General features: G+C 44.8%; 1 protein-coding gene across 5 annotated transcripts in view; it reads left to right on the forward strand.

The window, feature by feature from the left end:
* C2CD5 (C2 calcium dependent domain containing 5) overlaps window positions 1-2,615 on the forward strand; it is an 88,924-nt gene extending 86,309 nt beyond the window's left edge. For all 5 annotated transcript variants that reach the window (XM_080914910.1, XM_080914912.1, XM_080914914.1 and 2 more), the window contains 2 exons: window positions 74-220; window positions 1,457-2,615. In XM_080914910.1, coding sequence (XP_080771036.1) covers window positions 74-220; window positions 1,457-1,585 — 276 coding nt within the window. In that variant the 3' untranslated portion in view covers window positions 1,586-2,615. The remainder of the gene's footprint in view (window positions 1-73; window positions 221-1,456) is intronic.
* Window positions 2,616-20,332: the final 17,717 nt, after the last annotated feature.

Genomic DNA, 20,332 nt, shown 5'->3' on the forward strand with positions numbered 1-20,332 from the left:
TGTACTGTGTTCTTTGACAATTTGTGTTGTCCTATGCTGTGTGTGACATGCTGGTCATGGACCTTGTTTGCAGGAAGGCGGAGTCAGTGGTTTTCTCCACGCTTTCATTGCTGAGGTGTTTGCCATGGTCCGAGCTCATGTGGCTGCACTGGGAGGGAATGCTGTTGTCTCCTATATCATGAAGCAGTGTGTCTTCATGGAGAACCCCAGTAAGAACCAGGTAAGACGCTGCTGCTAATGTCAGAAAGTCTGCAAATGCCCCTCTGGCCATCCACCTCCGTTCCTTTCCACAGAAGAGTGGCTTGTTAGAAACTCTGAGCGTAGGTGCTTCCAACATGCTTTCCTGACTATTAACCGCACGGTCGTCACTGCTCAAACGCTCTCACATACCCCGCATGACTTGGAATTTCTGCCCTGAGCTACTGATCTGCCACTTTCTTGGTGAGCTTTTGAAATATGGATCCGACTGTGTCTCCTCTCTGAGGAGACCTGAGGGACGCCTTACTCCTTATGCTGACGTGTGTCGTCCCTGCCTTGATGGTGGAGAACACCATGGACAGACTGCTTAAGTATCACTCTCTGAACAGGGCATAGATGAGGTCTTATTAGACTACCCCTTAGAATAACATCCTTTTATTAATTTTAACTGAATAGTGCAAAACCTAAAACTTTCTTCTAAAATGAACGTACTATGTAAGTAACAAGGTGTCTTGAAGTATTCTGTCTTATGAGTCAGGACCACTGAACACATTGGTGTTGATATGTGGAGGTGTGAGCCCTGTCCCCTGTCGGTTGAGCTGTCTCAGTACATTGTGTTGTGGAAAGTGTGTGTTTCCTACGATGACTTGCTCTGCTTTGCTTTGTGTCACGGGAGCTCTTGCATGCTTGCTCTCTCCACACCACACTTCTTTCTCCAGCATGGAGCCTGCCTGGCATAGCCATATGGGTAGGCTTTCATATAATTTTCACTTCTGTTTAGTATTTCAGGCATAACTATATTTTTTCTTTCTTATATATAGTATTTATATTGTTTTTAGTATTTTTCCTTTTATAACATGGTACAGTAAAAACTAATGTCTGGGATTTTTCTCTAGGGGAAATACAGACTTTCTGGTGATTGTGGAATACATACTCTGCTCTGCAGAGACATTGACAGATTGCTCTTCTCCAGAACATGGGTTTTGTTGCCTTAGCAATATCCAACTTTCACCATCTTCCCAATTATAAGACATGGTCTCTTATTGTCACCTTATAGGTCTCTGATTAATAGCTGGCTTAAATATTTTGTCACAGATTCCCAGGCTTCCTGGATTTCTGTTTTCATCTTCTGCTAAGTTGTTTTTATCCTGGTGGTTGCCTGGCTATGCTGGGTTTGGTTTCTACCAGAACCCTTGCACGGCAGGCATATGGTCACCTTGGCTGTGTGCATCTAAGCTTCTGTCTGCTATTTCTACAGGCACAGTGTCTCATAAATGTCAGTGGGGACGCAGTGGTTTTTGTTCGTGACTCTGACTTAGAAGTCATATCGTCTCAGCAGCCTGCTGCCAGCTGCCAGCCATCATGTACTGGAGAAGTTACAACCTGAAGACGACGGCTCAGCCGAGTGAAATTCACGCGTCTCCACTGATTACCATTGTCTTCTCCAGCAGCAGTCCCAGCATGGGCGGAGCACAGAGGAGGAGGGATGTGTCTGCTTGGTTTGTGCACACATCTCGGGAGACTTGAGAATTTCTGATCTTGACATCTTATTTATCCAGTCTACACAGACAGGCCCCGTGGATCCTAGTACCTTCAGTTATGGAAGTTGTTTGTAATTTATGTTGATTTTAATAAAATTATAACTAAAAGTGAATTGGAGAGATCATCAAGAATCTAGGATAGGTTCTTCTGTGACTTAGAAACTAAGCAGGAATCCAAATTGCTAATAAGTCCATAGTTGATTTGAAAGTGGAGGAAACTTCTATGTATATTCAGGAAATCACTGTGTGAATTTCTCGGTGTCTTGCTTGAAATGAATTTGCTAGCTGGATGGGTGATGGGTTTCAACCGTCTTTTAAAAGGAAGTTTCTACAGTGTGTGTCTGCAGAGTTGCCTGACTGCTCTAAGGCGCCTTCATGGGACGTGTTTGTATTGAGGAGCAGAGGTGCCTCATGACTGTCTGTCCACATGAAGGAGGGAGGGGCACCCCATGACTGCCTGTTGCTTCATATTTAATTGTCTAGAGAAGGCTTGGCTTTAACCTGGAGAGACTGCTGTGAAATGTATTTAAGTAGTGAAAGTACAGTTGACCTAGGAAGAAGAGGATTGTTTTCTAATGATGCTATATTGCACTCTTTATAATCTTAGGGATTGTGAGGTACACTGTTTGGTATAGAACATGGAAAGGAGACTTGAATATGCTGTGAAGTATTGAATGTATGTATTAAGTCTTACCTATGCCAAGTACCCACTACTAATGAGATATCAAATTCCTCCTTTGCCCAATAAAATGTCCTTATAAGACTTAGAATTTTATTCTCTCAAAACAACAAATTACCCTAAAGATGAAAAGTCATCTTATGGTTACACAGGTGTCAATATTTTTCTGTATTTTGTTTATAATTTTATTTTTTAAATAAAAAGTTATAAACAGCATATTCGCAACTCTTTGCCTCTTTGGTGTGATGCATGCTTCTGAGTCATTGCCACCTTTTTATCCTCACTCACCCATTCTTGATGTCAGGAAACATCCACTGAGTAACTACTGTATGGTGGATCCTGGTCCTCACTGTGTGTGTGTGTGTGTGTGTGTGCGCGAGTGCACCTGTATTCTGTGTGCTTATGTCATTCCTGCTATCCTTGGGCAGTTAGGTATTCAACACCTGCTACTGAGTGTGTCTTAAGTCGAAGGGCATAGCTGTGGGTCATGAGCAGACACATGTGAGTTCCTCCATGTGTCGGGCTTGCAGTTCAGTGTCTGCACTGAAGCACTGTGAGCATGAGCTCCTGGATATGCGGTGCCAGGCAGGGACAGCTTGGTTAACCCTTGTCTGATCTATCACACCTTTGCTCAAGTGGAATTCTCATGCCATAACTGCCCCTTTATGCTTCCACGCTGATGAGCATGGCTTAGAACTACATGGCTGCCACTGTGTGCTGTCTCAGTGTTCTCGGCCGGCACACAGAACAGCACTGTGCCTAGTGGCAGTTCACCTTTTCAGCCTCAGACCCTTCCAGCTTTTTGCTGACACTAATTTTTTTATTGCTGTGACTTCTTATTCTGGACATTTTGTATAAACGGAGTCAAAATATGCTTCTGGGTCCAGATTCTGTGCTTTGAATCTTCCATGTCACTCAAGGCATTAAAGGTGTGCTTAGTAAGAACTGTTGTGGTTAAAATAAAAATGTGGGGGGCCTTTTATGCCTTGTTAGTGCCAGCACCATTAGGGCCACATGGCACCTTGGTGTATCTTAATCTCAGCAGCTCCACGATGCCTCCAAGTCCTCTCAGACCCAGGATGACCTCGGGTCACTCTCTCCCACCTGTCCCTGCCAGCCAGGAACTTGCTCACACTCCTCACAGCTGGGTAAAATCATGCCTCAACTTATCAAACAGACTTATATGTTAAATTCTCAATCCACAATACATCCACACAATAAGCTAACAACCATTTGACAAAAATATAAACCGCCCACCTAGACAAAACAAATTGACCCATAGAAACCCTTAGAAATAATCATATCTACCTATCACTAATTAAGACCACCTGGGTCTAGAACCTCTTCCTCCGACTCCAGCTTGATTCTTTCTGCTTCTCCTCTCCCGCCTTTCCAAAACTTTATCCCCAACCCACTCTCTCCTGTCCAATCATGTATCACCTTGACCCAACTAATGCCAGCCCTCACCTGCATATAGACATCAACTTACACTAAAAAATTACCATTTTTGTTTACCACAACAAAGAACAGTATCATCATTCTTACAGTAGCTAAGCAAGCCAGGCGCCTTTGCCTTGTCTTGATTTCTGTTTTTTGTTTTGATTTGATTTGTTTTGCTTTTCCTGCAGTCCATGGAGAAATCTCATTTCTAGGTGAGAGAGCAACTCTGCCTCTTTCTGGGAGTAAACTAATATTTGTGATGCAGATTGTGAAGTTCTCTTGCTTCAGCAAAACTGCCCCTGTGCAGGCACAGCTGGGTCCCAACAGGTTTGGGATGCTCCCTGGCAGGCTTGACAGATGGGAGGTAACTGTAGTAGGTATTTCTAAGGTGACAAAAGCTCTATCTTCTCGAATGCACTCTTAACTGCTACATTTGCCCTCAGCCCCTCACAGGACTGCCTAGTGTACCAGGTTCTCATCTTCCCTATAGTGGCCAAGGCTTCCAGAATGATCAGTGAACGAAGGAAGAGCTGTTGGACATAGGTAAAGGAGAACCTTGGAGGACTTCTCTGCAGGCAAGACCCTTTTTATTCACTTGGATGTCCTTACTGACTAGGTCTCCATCTCCCAGCTAGTCTGTCAGACCCTGGGTCCTGTGGTAAAGCCCTCTGAGGTCTGAGGCTTCTTAGTGGATGGGGTGAGACAGCGCTGTGCTCCCACCCTCTCACCTGAGGAGCACCTGAAGACTTAGAGACTGACTCAGGCCAATAGGGGCTCAGAACTTTGACCCTAAAGAGTGAGTACTAGCCAGTTCAGTCAACAGGGTTAGTGGTTTCATTAAAGACATTTTAAATGGGGTTAAGAAAAAGAAGGAGTTGTTCAGAAGAAAGGCATACCCAAGTAGAAGGGGCGTGCTCCCAAGAAAGTAAGGAAACGTTAGAGGGACTAACTGTGGATGGCTTCTTTGAAAGTAAGCTGTTGTCTTTACAGCCTTTTGGAGACTTACAAGTTATATCTCACAGTGTTGGTAAGGAACCTTGCTACTCTAGGCAGGAGCCCTGTAAGAGGTGTCCAGAGATGCCATGGATGGAGTCTAGTCTGATAAGCTGCAACCAGGGGCCCATAGGACTGGGGGGTCCTCTAGGTGGGGTTTCTGCTGAAATTCCTGGTGACTAAGCTCCTGGCTGGGAAGGGAGAATTAACAAGTGGCTGTTAATTATGCTGAAATTCTAGCCTCTCCCTGCAAAAAGCTACTTTCCAGAGCCAAGAGCTTCTTGGCTCCAAGATTTCTATTCCCAGTCTGTGCTGCCTCAGGCCCAGACTGCCTTGCCAGCCCATTCCTCATTCCCTTATGGTACCTTCAGGGTTTCAGCTGTAGTTCTGTGCTGCTCACCACCCTGGGATCCATCTCTTCTTCTTCTTCCACACATTCTTGGTGTGTGTGAAGTTCTTTGGGATCCAGTACAGTGGCCCCTGACTTCCCTCTTTGCCTCCAGTCCTTCACATAGCAGATGGGCTGGGGTTTGTTTGTTTGGTTTTGTTCTCTAAAGCTCTTGGGTGTTCCCCAGTTCCTTCCTCTGTTCCTCTCAGGGCCCCCACACCCCAGGGAAAGACCCTGGTGTATATTAGCTAAAACAGCATCCAGACCTAACAGTCACAGGCAGGGTGGCCAAGCCACTTAGCATCTAGCTGTCCCACTGTGGCAACAGGGGCAGGGCACAGTGGGGCTGGACCCCCTCAGGGTAGTCTGTAGCTCATGGGTGCCCCACCCCTGGAGACCCTTCCCCAAGAGAAAGTCCAAGAAAACTGCTTTGAGAACAACCCCCCACCCCCCGAAAGCTTTGCCAAGTTCACCAGGAGCATCACCTCATAGGAAGCATTTGTGTGTGTGTGTTCATCATTTTACTTTTGGTGTGGTCATGTGAGTGTGGAGGTCTGAGGTCCATTGCTGGTGAGCTTTCTTGCATCCCACCTTTATTTATTGAGACCCCTGGCCACCACCTGTCACAGTCTGGCTGCACTCACTCAGAACTCCCCCCCCCCATGCTTTACCTGTGGGGCCATCACCTCTGCCTTCCCATGTTTTGACACAAGGTCCTTATAGTTCAAGACTGGCCACTTAGCAAGGCATGAGCTCAAACTCCTGATCCTCCTGGTTCCTGCTGGGATTCCGGGTGTGTGCAGCTGGAGCCCACTCCTTGTTCACAGTCGTCTCCATTCATCTGCTTTTGTATCCAGCAGCCCTTTGGGGTTTTATAGGATCCAGGAGCCCTTCTTAGGCAAACGGAGAGCAATGTGGGCATCACCAGTGAGTGCCTCTCTTGTGTCGTGTCTGTGGACACACCCGCTAATTCGTAAAACTTGGTACAGAATGAGCTTGCCAGAAACTCCATTTTATACGCACCATTTGTCACTCAACAGTGGTTAGAGCCGTTGTTTCCTTAGCTACTCTTGTTCCAGTGCATCAGCCCCCAGACACATGTCCACTCAGAACACTTCAACACAGCTGGCCCTGCTAAACCTGGCTCCTGCCAGAGAGGCTTCTGTCTTGGCTTCTAACTGGCATGTGGTGGTCAACTGAAGTGGGCATATGCCAGGATTTGCTCTTGAAATACCAGGGCCAAGCTGTTCATGGCGTTCTTGAAGTCTCCTTCGTCTTCATGACTGCTCCAACGATGAAGTGTGGAGTCTCTGTTACAGTAGTTAGATTTGCTGAGCTTGCTGCTCCACCTCCACCTCTGGTCTGCCGTAACGCATCTGGTGGTCATCTGCTACTCCTGACTTCAGCGTGAATTGGACCGTAGTGCCTTCTTTTTAAACAAAAGAATCATTTTACATACACATAAAATTTCATAAATACAATATAGGATTATATATATATATACATACATATATATATATATATATATATACATTTAAACACATTAATGTCTGACTTACCATTATTACGTATATATGATGCACGTGAATCTGTACCATAGCATGCATGTGGAAGTTGGAGGACAATTTTATGGAGTCAGTTCTCTCTGCTTTTACATAGGCTCTGAGGTTTGAACTTGGGCCATCAGATTTTCATGGCAAGTACTTTACCTTCTCAGCCATCTTGTATACCTTATAAATACTATCGGTAAATAGAGTAATTAAAAAATTCCATTACCAACAGGGTTTTGGGAAACACTGGGAACTAAACCAGAATTCTGTGCACATTATGCTTCTTCCATGGAAATGGAATCTTCTGTCTGGAAATTAACACTTAATTCTGCCAAGATGTGGATACTGTATTCCAGTGAGTATGAATAGAGCTATCTTTTAATAGCGTTTTCAATTCCCTTGAAAAGGGGAAGTTTCTGTTCCGTGACATATGTACATAATTTGCTGTGTATGTAATAAATGTTCCTATATTTTTTTGTCTTTCTCTGCTTTGTTTTAACTCTTGCCATATCTAGGCTTTCCATTATACTAGAGACAAATGACCCTCTTTTTCTTTTTAGATGTTCTAGTTAAGGTGCCTCCCACTCAACTTGCTTTATCGGGCCATCTTGGAAGTTCATCACTTTTAAACATTCCAAATGCCCACACACAAAAGGTTGGCATCAAGCACTCTCCTTCGGTCACTGTTGAGGGAGCGTTTCCCATTAGCTCTGGGGCTTACCCATTTGGCCGACTAGCCAGGAAGCCTTATTTGGTGATCCTGCTGTCTGCCCACTCCTGGTGCTGGGATTATGAGCATGTGTCTCTGTGTCCAACTTTTATAGTGTGGCTCTTGGGAATTGAACCCCAATTCTCATGCTTGTACATCACAGACTTGTGCGAATGGGTTTCCCCACTGTGTAGTCACACAGGGAATGCAAGGTTGTGTGGTTAAACAAGGGAGGCAGTCAACAGATGTTCAAGACTGCCATGCCGTGCAACACTGACAGTAAACATTAAACAATTACCCTCTAAAGGAGAGAAACCGTATACTAATTCCTCAAACCAGTAACGTGGTTGTTAGGATTTAAATGTGAAATGTTTCCCACAAGTCCTCAGCTGATGGTATGGTTTTGGGAGATTGTGGAACCTTTAGGACTTGGCAAAGGCAGAGAAACAGAATTGCAGTTTGAGGGTTGTAGCCTAGTTCCATCCCAGCCAGACTCATCTGTGAAGAAAGATCCACACAGCAAGCTTCCATTGCCATAAATGGAGCCCAAAGAGCCTTCCTCCCCTACCACAGTGGACTGATCCCTTAAACAGGAAGCCTGAATTAACCCTTTGTCACCTGAGTTGGTTTTGTTGGGTATTCTGTTAGGGCAATAAGAAAACAGCCAATACAGGCTGTTTTTATCTCCGTGCACTGTATGTGGTTGGGTGCGATAGTTCTCAAACAGTTGCCAGGGCACTAGGTTTCCTGTATCATCACAGCCATCTTGTGCTATGCTCTTAGGATGGCTACAGGAGGATTTCTGGGGCTCGATCACGACGTATGGGGCCACCACAATCTGTGGGCTTTGTCAGTGGATGTTATATAGCAAATGGTTGTTTTTACTGATCCAAGCTCTGGACCTTTGCATTGGAATAAAATTAAGTATGTACGTGACACTTTATGTTCTATCTCAAGAGATTTCCTAAAACCCTTTCTTAGGCTCTGAATTCAATGAGGAAGTGGGGCTGAAGAAAATAGTGGGGGTGACCAGAAAAATGCTATCCTAACAAGTTCAATCTCAGACATTAAAGCCTGTGTATTCCATATGTATTTGGTAGATGTGTAAGGTTATACTTAATATTTGAAAATGAATCAATATAAATATGATATTATTCTTAGACATGTATATTATTTAATGGCTACATTGACTGTTAAATGACTAGTTAACACATGAACTGCCTCTTGTACAAAAATTTTTAGGAAATATTTTTGCTTTAGTGGCAGGTGAGTACCATTGTTAAACAATCACAATTCAGTTTGGGGGTGTAACCCAGTCAGCAGAAAGCTAGTGGAATATGCATAGAGCTCTGAGTTCAATGCCCTGTATCCTGTAAGCCAGCAGGGCACACTCCTATTTTTTATTATTTTTGTTTTGTTTGTTTGTTGGTGAGGCCACGTAAAACCCTCTGACAAATGGCCCGGGAAATGGCTCAGTAGATAAGAGTGCTTGCTGTCCAAGCACGGGGACCTGAGTTTGAACCCCTAGCACCAGCATAAACATTGGCAGCCAGATATGCCTGTGAGCCCCGCATGAGGGTGAGGGTTGGAGAGGTGGATCCTGGGAACTTGCTGGCTGGCCGGCCAACCTAGCTGAAATGTTCACTTTCAGGATTAGTGAGAGAACCAGTGTCACCTGAACAAAGTGGAAAGAGGCAAAGCAGGAAGCACAGTGGTCTCTCCTGACCAGTGTCTGTGCACAAGCCTCATACCTGCATACACACACGTACACGAACAAATAAGATGGGTGACTTGGAGGAAAATTACTAAAATATGCTCACTACATTGTACTTTTGAATTTATTCCATGAATCTGCAGTGAGCATTAGACTGTAGTTTGTACCGTTCTTTCAAAGCCTTCAAATGCTAGTTCTCTCAGATAAATCAGCATAGGTTGGCAAAAGCCAACATATATATCTCTATCATCTCTATCTCTATCAGTGAATCCTTGGTAGGCCCAAAATGGGCTTCAAAAAACCAGCGATCTCACTGTGAACTACATTAAATGACAAGGACTTAATGGGTGTGATCAGGGTTAAAATGGAAAGAGAATCTGGGTGGGTTCTAGAATCTGCGAACATGAGTCCATTTTAGTAGAGTGGACAGGAGGGGCTTAGATTAAGATTGTATTGAATCTACAGACAAGTTAGGAGGGCACAGACCCTTAGTTTCCAGGCTTCTGCCATTGGGATGTTTGTGGTCTGTGCCGTAGCCTGAAGCCATGTTGATGCCGATGCTGCGGCAGTGGTCACAGACGCTGTTGGAGACTTTGTTGAGTTCCTCGAACTGTGCTGCCATTGGAGTCTGTGTGGATGCCTGTCGTAGTTAGGGTTTTACTGCTATGAACAGACACCATGACCAAGTCAAGTCTTATTAGGGATAAAGGACAACATAGATTGGGGGCTGGCCTACAGGTTCAGAGGTTTAGTCCATTATTATCAAGGCGGGAGCATGGCAGAGTCCAGGCAGGCATGGTGCAGGAGATGTTGAGAGTTCTACATCTTTATCTGAAGGCTGGTGGAAGACTGACTTCCGGGTATCTAGGAAGTGGGTCTGATAGCCCGCACCCACAGTGACACCCCTACTCCAGCAAAGCCACACCTACTGGATCCAACAGGGCCACACCTTCTAATAGTGCCACTCCCTGGACCAAGCACGTGCAAATCATCACTTTGCTCTTGGGTCTTGCTGTCACCTGTGACCATATTGATGTCTTTGGCCTGTGCCCTGCAGCAGAGTGTTGATGTCCACGGTCTGTGCTGTCACCTGAAACCACATGGAACTCGTGATCCCACTGAAGCTGCCCAAGTTTAGGCCACACCCCCAGCCCATGGTACCACCCTGTTTAGGAACCACCTTCCAGTGCCTTCCTTGCCTCTCATTTTTCTAAGAGCTGAAGAGCGAGCACCCCGACCTGCGTAGGTTCTGGTTGAACGGAGTGGCACGGCTGGCTTGATACGGAAGGACCACGGTTCTCTGTGTGAGCCATGAGCCGGTTTGTTTCATCGTCTGTGTGCTCACTGGAGCAGCATTTCTCTGTTTCCAGGAATCCCTTGGCATCCACAGCTCCGCTAACGAGACTGACTTTTAGCCCATCTCAGTTGCTAATGTCCCTTCTTCCATGAAACTAGTTATCTCTGGCTCCCCTTCACGCTTTTTACATCACACTCAACGCCCATCGTCTTCCTCCATTTCTTTCCCTCTTACTGGTTGACACAGGCTCTCCACCTGAACCTGGGAGCTTCCTGATCTGACCAGACTAGCTGGACAGTAAACACGAGGATCCTCCTGCCTCCACCTCCGCAGTGCCAGTTTGCACCCCTCGCCAAGGAGCGATTTGCACTTGGTGACTTCTGGGAACTGGGAAATTAATTTCTTCAATGGCATGACACTGGATTTGTCAGTCATATTCCAGAGTAGACCTCAGGCTGGGGAGGGGGTGTCATTAGCAACACAAAATTGATTCCATAGTTTCTCGTTCTTCCTCCCTTCCTTCCTTCCTTTCTTTCTTTTGTTCTTTCTTTCTTTCCTTCCTTCCTCCCCCCTCCTTCCCTCTCTTTCTTTTCCCTCCCTCTATCCCCTTCCCTCCCTCCCTCCCTCCCTCCCCCCCTTCCATTAGTTTGTTTTTCTAGATGGTCTTATGTAGCCTAGGCTGGCTGACCTTGAACTCCCTAACTTCCCTACCCCACCTCTAAACCCTAAGCTTACAGGTGAGCGCCACTAACTCTGTATTTTACTATGAGACAGAGTCTGCTGTGCTGCTCTGGCTGGTCTGGAACGTGCTATATAATGCAGATTAGCTTTGAACTCACAGAGCTCTGCCTGCCTCTGCCTCCTGAGTACTGGGATTAAAGCATGCACACCCCCAACCTAGGTCTACCTGCTTTCTGTGGTGATGAGGATCAAAGGCAGGGCCTTGTGCCTGCTAGTAAAGTACTCTTCCAGGCAGCTACAGCCTATCCTCTCCATTTACTGTTAATGTTTTAGTTTCCCAAAGTACTTAAGCTTAGTACTCCCCAACATCTATCCTCCCCGATCAACACAGATTTAATGGTATTGCCTGTGATGTATGATTCTAACATATTCACATGTAAGTTACAATTGCTTTTACTTTATAAATATATGTTTGATAGCCACTACTATCTTTTCTGATGCCTGCTTAGTGTTACTTAAGCTACCATTTCTTTCTCTTAATGTCATGCTAATCTCATATACATGTTAGAGGTTTATAACTTACTAGGACTAAGATTCTGTTGAAAATCTTTATTTTACCTCCATCTTGGGCGTGGCTGAGTTCGCTATACATGTCTGGGTTCACTGTACTTTTTCCAGAAAAGTGTACCATGGTTCCTCACAGAATACCAGGCACTTAGTGCTGTGGTTTGGAGGTGAGATGTACCCTCGGGCTCATGTGTCTGTCCCCCATAGGAGGCATTGTTCAGGGAGATCTCAGAGCCTTTAAGAGGTAGAATTTCACTGGAGTAAGTGAGTCACTGGGGGCGGGCCTTGAGGTTTTATAGCCTGGCCCACTTCCTGTTCTTTCTGCTTTGTAACTGCTGAACACAATATGATTGGCCACCCCACATTCCTGTCGTCAGGCCTTTCTTCTTCGTGATGGACCCTGACCCTCTAGAGCTACAAGCCATGACAGTTTCTCCCTCGTGTTGCTTTTGTTGGATTTGTTCTTACAGCAACACAAAGTGACTCAAGACACCCAGAAATGAGTGTGTGTGTCTGAGTGAGTGAGTGGGATGGGTGAATGTGTGTCAGTGAGTAGGTAAGAGTGTGAGTGTGTATGAGTGAGTGTGTGAGTAAGTATGTAAGTATGTGAGTGTGAGTGAGTAAGTGGGTATGTGTGTGTCTGAGTGAGTGAATGTGAGAGTGAGTAGAGTGTGATTCTGAGTGAGCTAGTGTGTGAGTGTGTGTGTGAGTTAGTGTATTAGTGTGTGAGTATGTGAATGTGAGTATGTGAGTGAGTGTATATATGGGTGTGTGAGTATGTGTGTGATTAAGTGTATATGAGTGTGTGTGAGTTAGTTTGTGAGTGCGAGTATAAGAGTATGTGTATGTATGTGAGTATGAGTATGTGTGTGTGTGAGTGAATATGTGTGAGTTAGTGAGTTAGTATGTATGAGTATGTGTATGTGTGAGTATATATGTGAGTGTGTGAATGTATGAATGTGAGGGAGCTAACTTTATAGTCTTTGAGGTCATAATAGCAGCTGTGTTGCTGTGATCAGAACTTTAATGCAAGCTTTTCCATGAACTGCAGAAGGCTTTTGAAGAACACCAGTTAAATGTCAGCTTTCTCATTTGAACACAAGAAAAAGAATCTGTGTTCCAAATCCCAATGTATTTGGGTCCCAAAGTAGAAAGGACACAAATAACTTAAAGTGTAATTTTAATTATAAAATCATATAATTTCTGGGCAACCAGTTGAGTTCTACAAAACAGTTAATATAAATTGAGAAACTTTCTTGAAATATGGATTTGAATCTATCCCCATTTCTTGAATCCTTGCTAAAGTTAGTTAGTACTTTCCTTCTTAAATAATGCAATCATTTTATATTTCACAGACTCTTATTTTAAAAAGGTTTATCTATGAGTAAAAACTGCAAAGTAGACCTTTCTCTTGTATATCAATATAGTGCTTTTATCTTGATGGCTTTCGAAATAAGTTCCCGTGGAAACAGTCACTTGGGAAAGTTGATGTTCTGAGCAGCCATATTTCACTGACAGAGAATGCTCCCTGGAAAAGAGAGCTGGAACGTGCAGTGTGGATGACCAGCACCTCTGGAGTTTAGAGGAAACTTCCTCTGTACTTCACTCAGTCACCAGAAGATGTTCTCTCTGAGAGGCTTTCAGAGACTCTGCAAGAGGGCAGGCCAACAAAACAGGATGGATTCTCTTAGGGTTTAACTGCTGTGAGCAGACACCATGACCAATGCAGGTCTTATAAAGAACAACATTTAATTGAGGCTGGCTTTCAGATTCACAGGTTCAGTCCATTATCATCAAGGCAGGAGCATGGCAGCATCCAGGCAGACATAGTGCAGGCAGAGCTGAGAGTTCTACATCTGCATCTGAAGGCTGCTAGCGGAATACTGGCTTTCAGGCAGCTAAGATGAGGGTCTTAAAGCCCACATCCACAGTGACACACCTACTCTAACAAAGCCACACCTTTTGAAAGTGCCACTCCCTGTGCTGAGCATATACAAACCATCCCAGACTCTAACCACAGGGCAGAAGATGGCTGCATGGCACCAGTGGGACCCAAAGCCATGCCTGTCTCTATAACACACAACTGCTCAATCATTCTCACCTGGATAGTATTTGCTGAGCTTTTATAGACAAACCAGTTTATGTGAAGATGGCATTTTGGCCTCTTCCTTACACGTGAAAACATACGTCGCTTTTTACAATTATGTCTGATGGGTCGCCTCAAAATTTAAATTGATCAGCACCCTGGTTCTCATCTGTGGAGTGAAAGCGCTGGGGCAGAAGGGACTCCCAGTGCAAACGATGGGAACGTTCATCAGCTCACGAAGGCTCTGCACTCGGAGCAAACACCTCATCTGCTGTTGGAAATAGGAGCTGAAGCATCAATTAATAATGGGGGGAAGGAGGTGATAGCCAGTGGGCTCGATATATTGATTTCTATTTGCTCCCTCGGGGCATTTTCCAGGAAGCCCCTTATATTTATTCCCAGCTTGTTCCAAAGGCGTGCACTGAAGCCATCTCTGAGACTGGCTTCCCCAAGAGCCCAGTGTTCTTGGACAATGGGATAGACGAAGGCACCCTTTTATTCCTCAGTTTTGGGGGTGACTCTAAGAATTATGGTTGTAAACGCCCTTCCCGCATTGTCTCAGCCCATCTTGGGGCATTAACAACAGGCCTGCCAGGAACAGCGTCGCCCTGGTGCACAGTATTGGTGCAGCCAATCTTTATTGCATGTAAAATGGAAGAAAACTTAGTTTTTGCAATTAAAATGCTATTATTGGGGCTGGTGAGATGGTCCAGTTTGCTTGCTTCTTTTCCAGAGGACCTTAGTTTAGTCACCAACACCCATGTTGGGTGGCTCACAACTATCTGCTACTCCAACTTCAGAGGAATCTCATATCTTTGTACTCTGATGACTCCTGAACTCATGTCTTTTTATCCACATAAAGCTACACACACACACATACACACACACACACACATACACACACACACACACACCACACACATACCATATCACACATACCATACACACACCGCATACACCACACCACACATGCACCACATATACCACACCACACATACACCACACAGACACACACACACACACACACACACACACACACACATACACCACCATACCATACATATACCACACACATCACACATACACCACACACACCACACACCCCATACACACTCATTAAAAAATAGTAAAATCACGCAGCTGGAGAGCTGGCTCAGTGATTAAGAACACATGTCGCTCCTGCAGAAGATGTGGCTTCAGGACCCACATGATAGTTCACAACATCTCTAACTCTAGTGCCGAGGGTCCTGTAAAAGTAACTTTTATTTCTCTGATACTTGTCTTCTCTGAAGGCTTACTGCCTCTGTCTGCTAACCTAGGCCTAGTCCTGAAAGTTTCTAGCCTCTATAAAATCTAGTCTAGGTCTAGAATGTTTTCAGCCTTTGAGACTCGCTGCTGAATAAGTTCACCCCTTCCTAGCTGGCTCAAACTTCTCTCCAAGATGACTGAATCCGTCTGGATTCTGTTAGTTTCTGACTGAATTGCTCTGCTTGGCCTCCTACTAACGTTGGCGATCTGTTCTAGTCTTCTGGTTCCTTCTCATTCCTAGCTCATTCTGTATTCATCTGTGTCTAGCTTGTTCTCTCTTTAACCTGTCTCTCTTAAACTCCCAGCAGCACCACCTCCTCCCTCTCTCTGTGCTGCTCCCTTAAGTAGCTTCCCTTTCCCCTCCCTTTTTGTGAAAGTTGGGCGGATCCTTTTCTGTCAAACCTTTCTCTGATTCGTCACTTTGTCTGCCACTCAATGACATGTCACTTTCAAACATATGTGCTTCCTTCTACAAACTAACTTTACCATTATTGTTTGGGATGAAAGCTGCGTGCTAAGGGTAAGCCACACCCAACTACAAACAGGTTTTCTCAGCAAATAACACAATCTCGGGGTTCATAGTGTGATCAAATATCTTGCAGCATGATACAATGTCCCTTCTGACCTCTGACCTCTGGATATTAGGGATGTGCTGTAAATACATACACACAGGCTAAACACTGATCTACATAAAACAATCCTAAACAAGTAAAAGTAAATCTAAAAATTTATGGTATTACTTAGAATACAGAAACATCTTTAAGATAAAGCTGTTCTCTCAATTTTTATATAAGGAGCTAATTCTCCTAATGTTTCTATATCTCTAATAGTTGCTGTTGACAACCATGATGCTAGGTTGGAGAAATGGCTCAGTGGTTAAGCATTTTTTACTGTTCTTGCAGAGGACCTGGGTCTACAGCTGAGCACCAAACCTAAATTGATGTAACCTTTGATGTTGACATTGGTTTTTATCTATTTAGAGCATCTCTTTGGAGAGTTACAAAGGTTGATATTAAGTATCACAATCTCCATTTATTTGTGTGTGTGTTTTAATCTCTGTACAGATGTTTATAGTTGACTCTCACTGTGTGTTTTATTGCAACACAATTCGGGTGTGTCCAAATCTCCACCCATATATGATAATACATTAGTTACTTTCCTTGGTACATGACCACATACCTGACAGGATATGTTCTATGTCCTGCTGTTTACTGTGCAATAGAGTGTTCATAACACACACCCGTGACCCCAGAACTCTGGAGGCAGAATCTAGAGGGTTGCCTTAAGTTCTGGTCAAGACTGATCCACACAGTGGATACCAGGACCAGGGATACATAGTGAGGGCTTGTCTCAGAAACAAGACTAAACTGTTGGTGAAGTCACACCCCTTTCCATGAGATTCTCCGCTGGCTTGAATCTCCATTGGCCAGCATCGAAGCTGGAGGCATGGTGAGGTAAATATTTAAAAAGCGCTCGACCAGATCGGGAGCTGCTCTGGAGTGGCACCTGGCCACACCTCTTTCACTCACAATGTCCTTGGTGGGTTGTTACCACGTTAGGCTCACACATCCCAATTCCGTGGCAGGCTTGGTGTGCCCCACCACCAAACTTTCTCTTGAACTCAATTAAGTCGCTACGTGAATGAACAGAACACACAATACCTCTGATCCAACCGATAAGATATAATTTTTCCATCTAGACAGCACAAAATCCTATATACACCCATCCGTTTTAAATATTCATAAGAACCTATATCTGTGCATAGAGAAGAATCTTAACATCTGCCACCATGTTTCTCCCAGCTCCTCCTCCCTCTGGCTCCTTCCTCTCCTTCTAAATCTTTTTTCCCGCCCACCCTTCCTTCTCGTCCAGTGACAGACCTCATTCCATCTGGTATCTTCTTGAATAAAGACATCATCTGCAGAGGCCTGATCGATGGCAACTGCAGAGACGCACTGATTTCAGATGTGTCACAGTGAGACAACCGTACACCTTGAAATTGCAAAAACAGGCTGATGGCTAAGGCAACAAATGAGTAAGCGTCGGAAACTTAATTGAATGTTGTCAAGTCTTTGTATCCTTAAGCCATCCTTGTTCTTAATCTTGTTTTTTTTTTTTTCTCCTTCTGAGAATTGTGAAATTGAATGAGATTGCCCCCCACTCCATCCCCACCCACACCTAGATTCATAGGTTTTAATTCCTGGCCCCAGTTGGTGGAACCGTTTGTGAAGGATTAGGAGGTGTGGCCTTGTTGGAGGAGGTGCCACTGGGGGTGGGCTTGGAGGTTCTGTTCCTAGTGTGTCTCTCTCTGCCCTGTGATTGTTGTCTCAGCCTATAAGTTACCACCAGCCACTGCTCCACTGCCATTCCTGCCTTCTGCCATGTTCCTACTATGGTGCCACAGGCTCATCTCTGAAACTGTAAGCAAGTCCTCAGTAAGAAACAAGTAAGAAACCAATGAAGACCAAGGTGACGATGGGTTAGAAGCTTGCTGAACTTACTACCCACCTCTGCATAGGGAAAAATGCTTTGTCAGTGGCTAAAGCTGTAAAATGTGCAGTAACAGAATTTTAAATGAACTATTAAAAAATGTTCTGGCTAATCTGGTCATTTAGGGTTCAATCCCCCAGGTGACACAAGAATCCTGCTTTGTTGTTGTGTGTTGTGGTGGCCTCCCTCCTCAGCCCCCTTCTCTGAGGAGTGGTAACTCAGCTGAGGAGACGGGACACTGAGGTTCTGAATCCTTCGCTGGCCACTTTCTCTGTTCCTGACTGTCATTGTTGAGGACACAGAGTCCAGGGCATTGCCAACCCAATAAAAAGAGGTTTACAGACAGGAATAAAATGCGTCTTCACCTGGTCTCAATCCAGGAAGTGGAGCAGGGTGACCTCTGAACTCTGCCAAGACAGGAAACACTTGGAGGCAGAGCAGAGCTGAGGCAGAAGGTTCTAGAAAGTCCATAGCCAGAGGTTTCTTATATCTGGGTGACATGACTAAAGAAGGAAAAAAAAGACAATTACTATGTTTCTACTTTGTTTCCATGTTTTCTTGTTAGCTCTAATATTTGATTCACTGTAACTAATTCCTTCCTGTCTGTTTCTTTGCTTCGTTTATGTACCGGAGCCTTGGTGGGAAGCTGAGTGTGGCCATTCACCATTCACCATTCACTTACATCAGCAGACCACGGCTTGGTTTGGTTTGCTTTGTTTGGGGTTAACTTGGAAGAGATTATTTGTTGAACTTTGTTGCCTCAGGACACCTTCTATTTTGGCTACACAACAGGGACAGAAGCTGTCTTTGAGCAGGCAGTGTTGAGAAATCACACGGGCCTGGAACCCTTCTCTTCCTGGCATACTCTGAATCTACACTTCTAGTCAGACCTGAAGATGCGTTTGGAGGGAGTTGATCTTGATATTTACAGACTGAATCTTCTCCTAGCCCAGCAGTTTAGAGTTTATTACACGCACTACAGAGGGCTAAGTGCCCTGCCAAATTTTTGCTAATGTTACCATTAAAGATATTTAGTGACTAGTATTTCTGCCGCCACTGAAAACGGCATGCAGTTACTCACAGAATGTATTTTTCTCCTTTCAGACTGCAAAGCCCCAGAGGTTCGCACTAATAGCCAACCTCTTCTAGAGACATTACTCACTACAAATTACCCTTCCACAAGCCCAGATTACAGGAGACTAATGGCCTGTCATATTCTGAGCCACGAGTATCATAACGTATAACGGGCATTACCAACCATCTTTTGCTCCCGGTCAGCAGTTTTGCTTTATTTATTCACGGAGTGCCAGGGACGGGATGCAGACCCTGGTGCTGTGAGTTCCAGTTCCTGTCTGGTTTTGTTTGTTTTTGAGACAGGATCTTGTGAAGCCTGGGTGGCCTTCCTGACCCTATCTACCTCTGTTTCCTACGTGTTGGAATTATGTCTCCTTAATTAAGTTTTTGCACACATCTGGGGATTGAGTCCAGGGTCTTGCACATGCTACACAAGTACCTTGGCATTTAGCTACCTCCCTCAGGTTTATGATGATCATCGTCTTTAAATAAAAAGCCACTGAACAGCACTGCGGACTGAGCTCAGGGCCTCTCTCCCCCCTCATAGGTAAGCATCCTGGCAATGGGCTGTGTCTCAGCAGCACTGAACATTTTGGCAATCAGTTTTAAAAAATACAGAATAAAGATTTTTGACATAACTCCTTAGGAGATGATTGGCAAGTAAAATGAGAAATGGGTAAAGGATGGATTGACAGTATCAACTATTAAAATGAAGGCACTTATCAACTGTGATTCAAAGAGAAGCCAGACTTAAATAGATACATGGAGATGTGCATCCTCGGTTAAGATTCCGATAAATGCCGTCATCACTTCTACGGGGTACTGTTGGCGGGATTAAGGCAATGCGCCGCAGTCCACACGTGGACGCGTCCCAAGGAATAATGTGTGACATTCTTTGTGCAGAGGGTCACTCAGAGCAGCCTGAAGTTGTCCTCAGGTCTTGCGGTAGTGCTCCCCACACTCGGAGGTGGAAACGGGAGGATCCGGAGTTTGAGGAAGCCTGGGCTGCATAGGCTGTTTCCTGGACAAACAAAAATTCCTTTGATTATAATTTTTAGGAAAGGCTTTTCAAAAATTAGCCTGCGGGTTAAACATCAAAGACACCAAGGAGTCTTAAAATATCAAATTTGGAACAAAAAAAAGACTTAATAGCAGCCACAAGCAGATAGAGATCCGCTCCATGGACCCCGTGGCTAAACCTGCCTGCCGAGCAGCACGGAACCGAGCAGAACCCTCCAGAGTCTACGTGACTCGTCCCGCCTCCCTCTCTGACGCCAGTTCTCATCCTTTCTGCCCCTGGTCTCCTCTTCAATACCGGAAGGTCTCCAAGTATGAGGTGTACGCATGACGTCACTCACACAGTTCTCGAGAAAGACCCTTACAAAAATACAGAAGACAACGTTTTAATGAACATGCAGCAAAAACGTGTAACCTACAGACGTCTCCAGGAATATCTAGAGAGGTAGACCCGGCTAACGAGTTGGCCCTCCTTGGTTGGACGGAAAGTGACTCGAAGGGCATGTATTATCAAAGAGAAATAAAAATAGACCCTAGCTCACATATAGAACCACGATTATATCAGACCTCCCTTTCGGCTGATTCAACAAAATGCAGAAA

Source organism: Micromys minutus (assembly GCF_963924665.1).
Source record: "Micromys minutus genome assembly, chromosome: 3".
Lineage (NCBI taxonomy): Eukaryota > Metazoa > Chordata > Mammalia > Rodentia > Muridae > Micromys > Micromys minutus.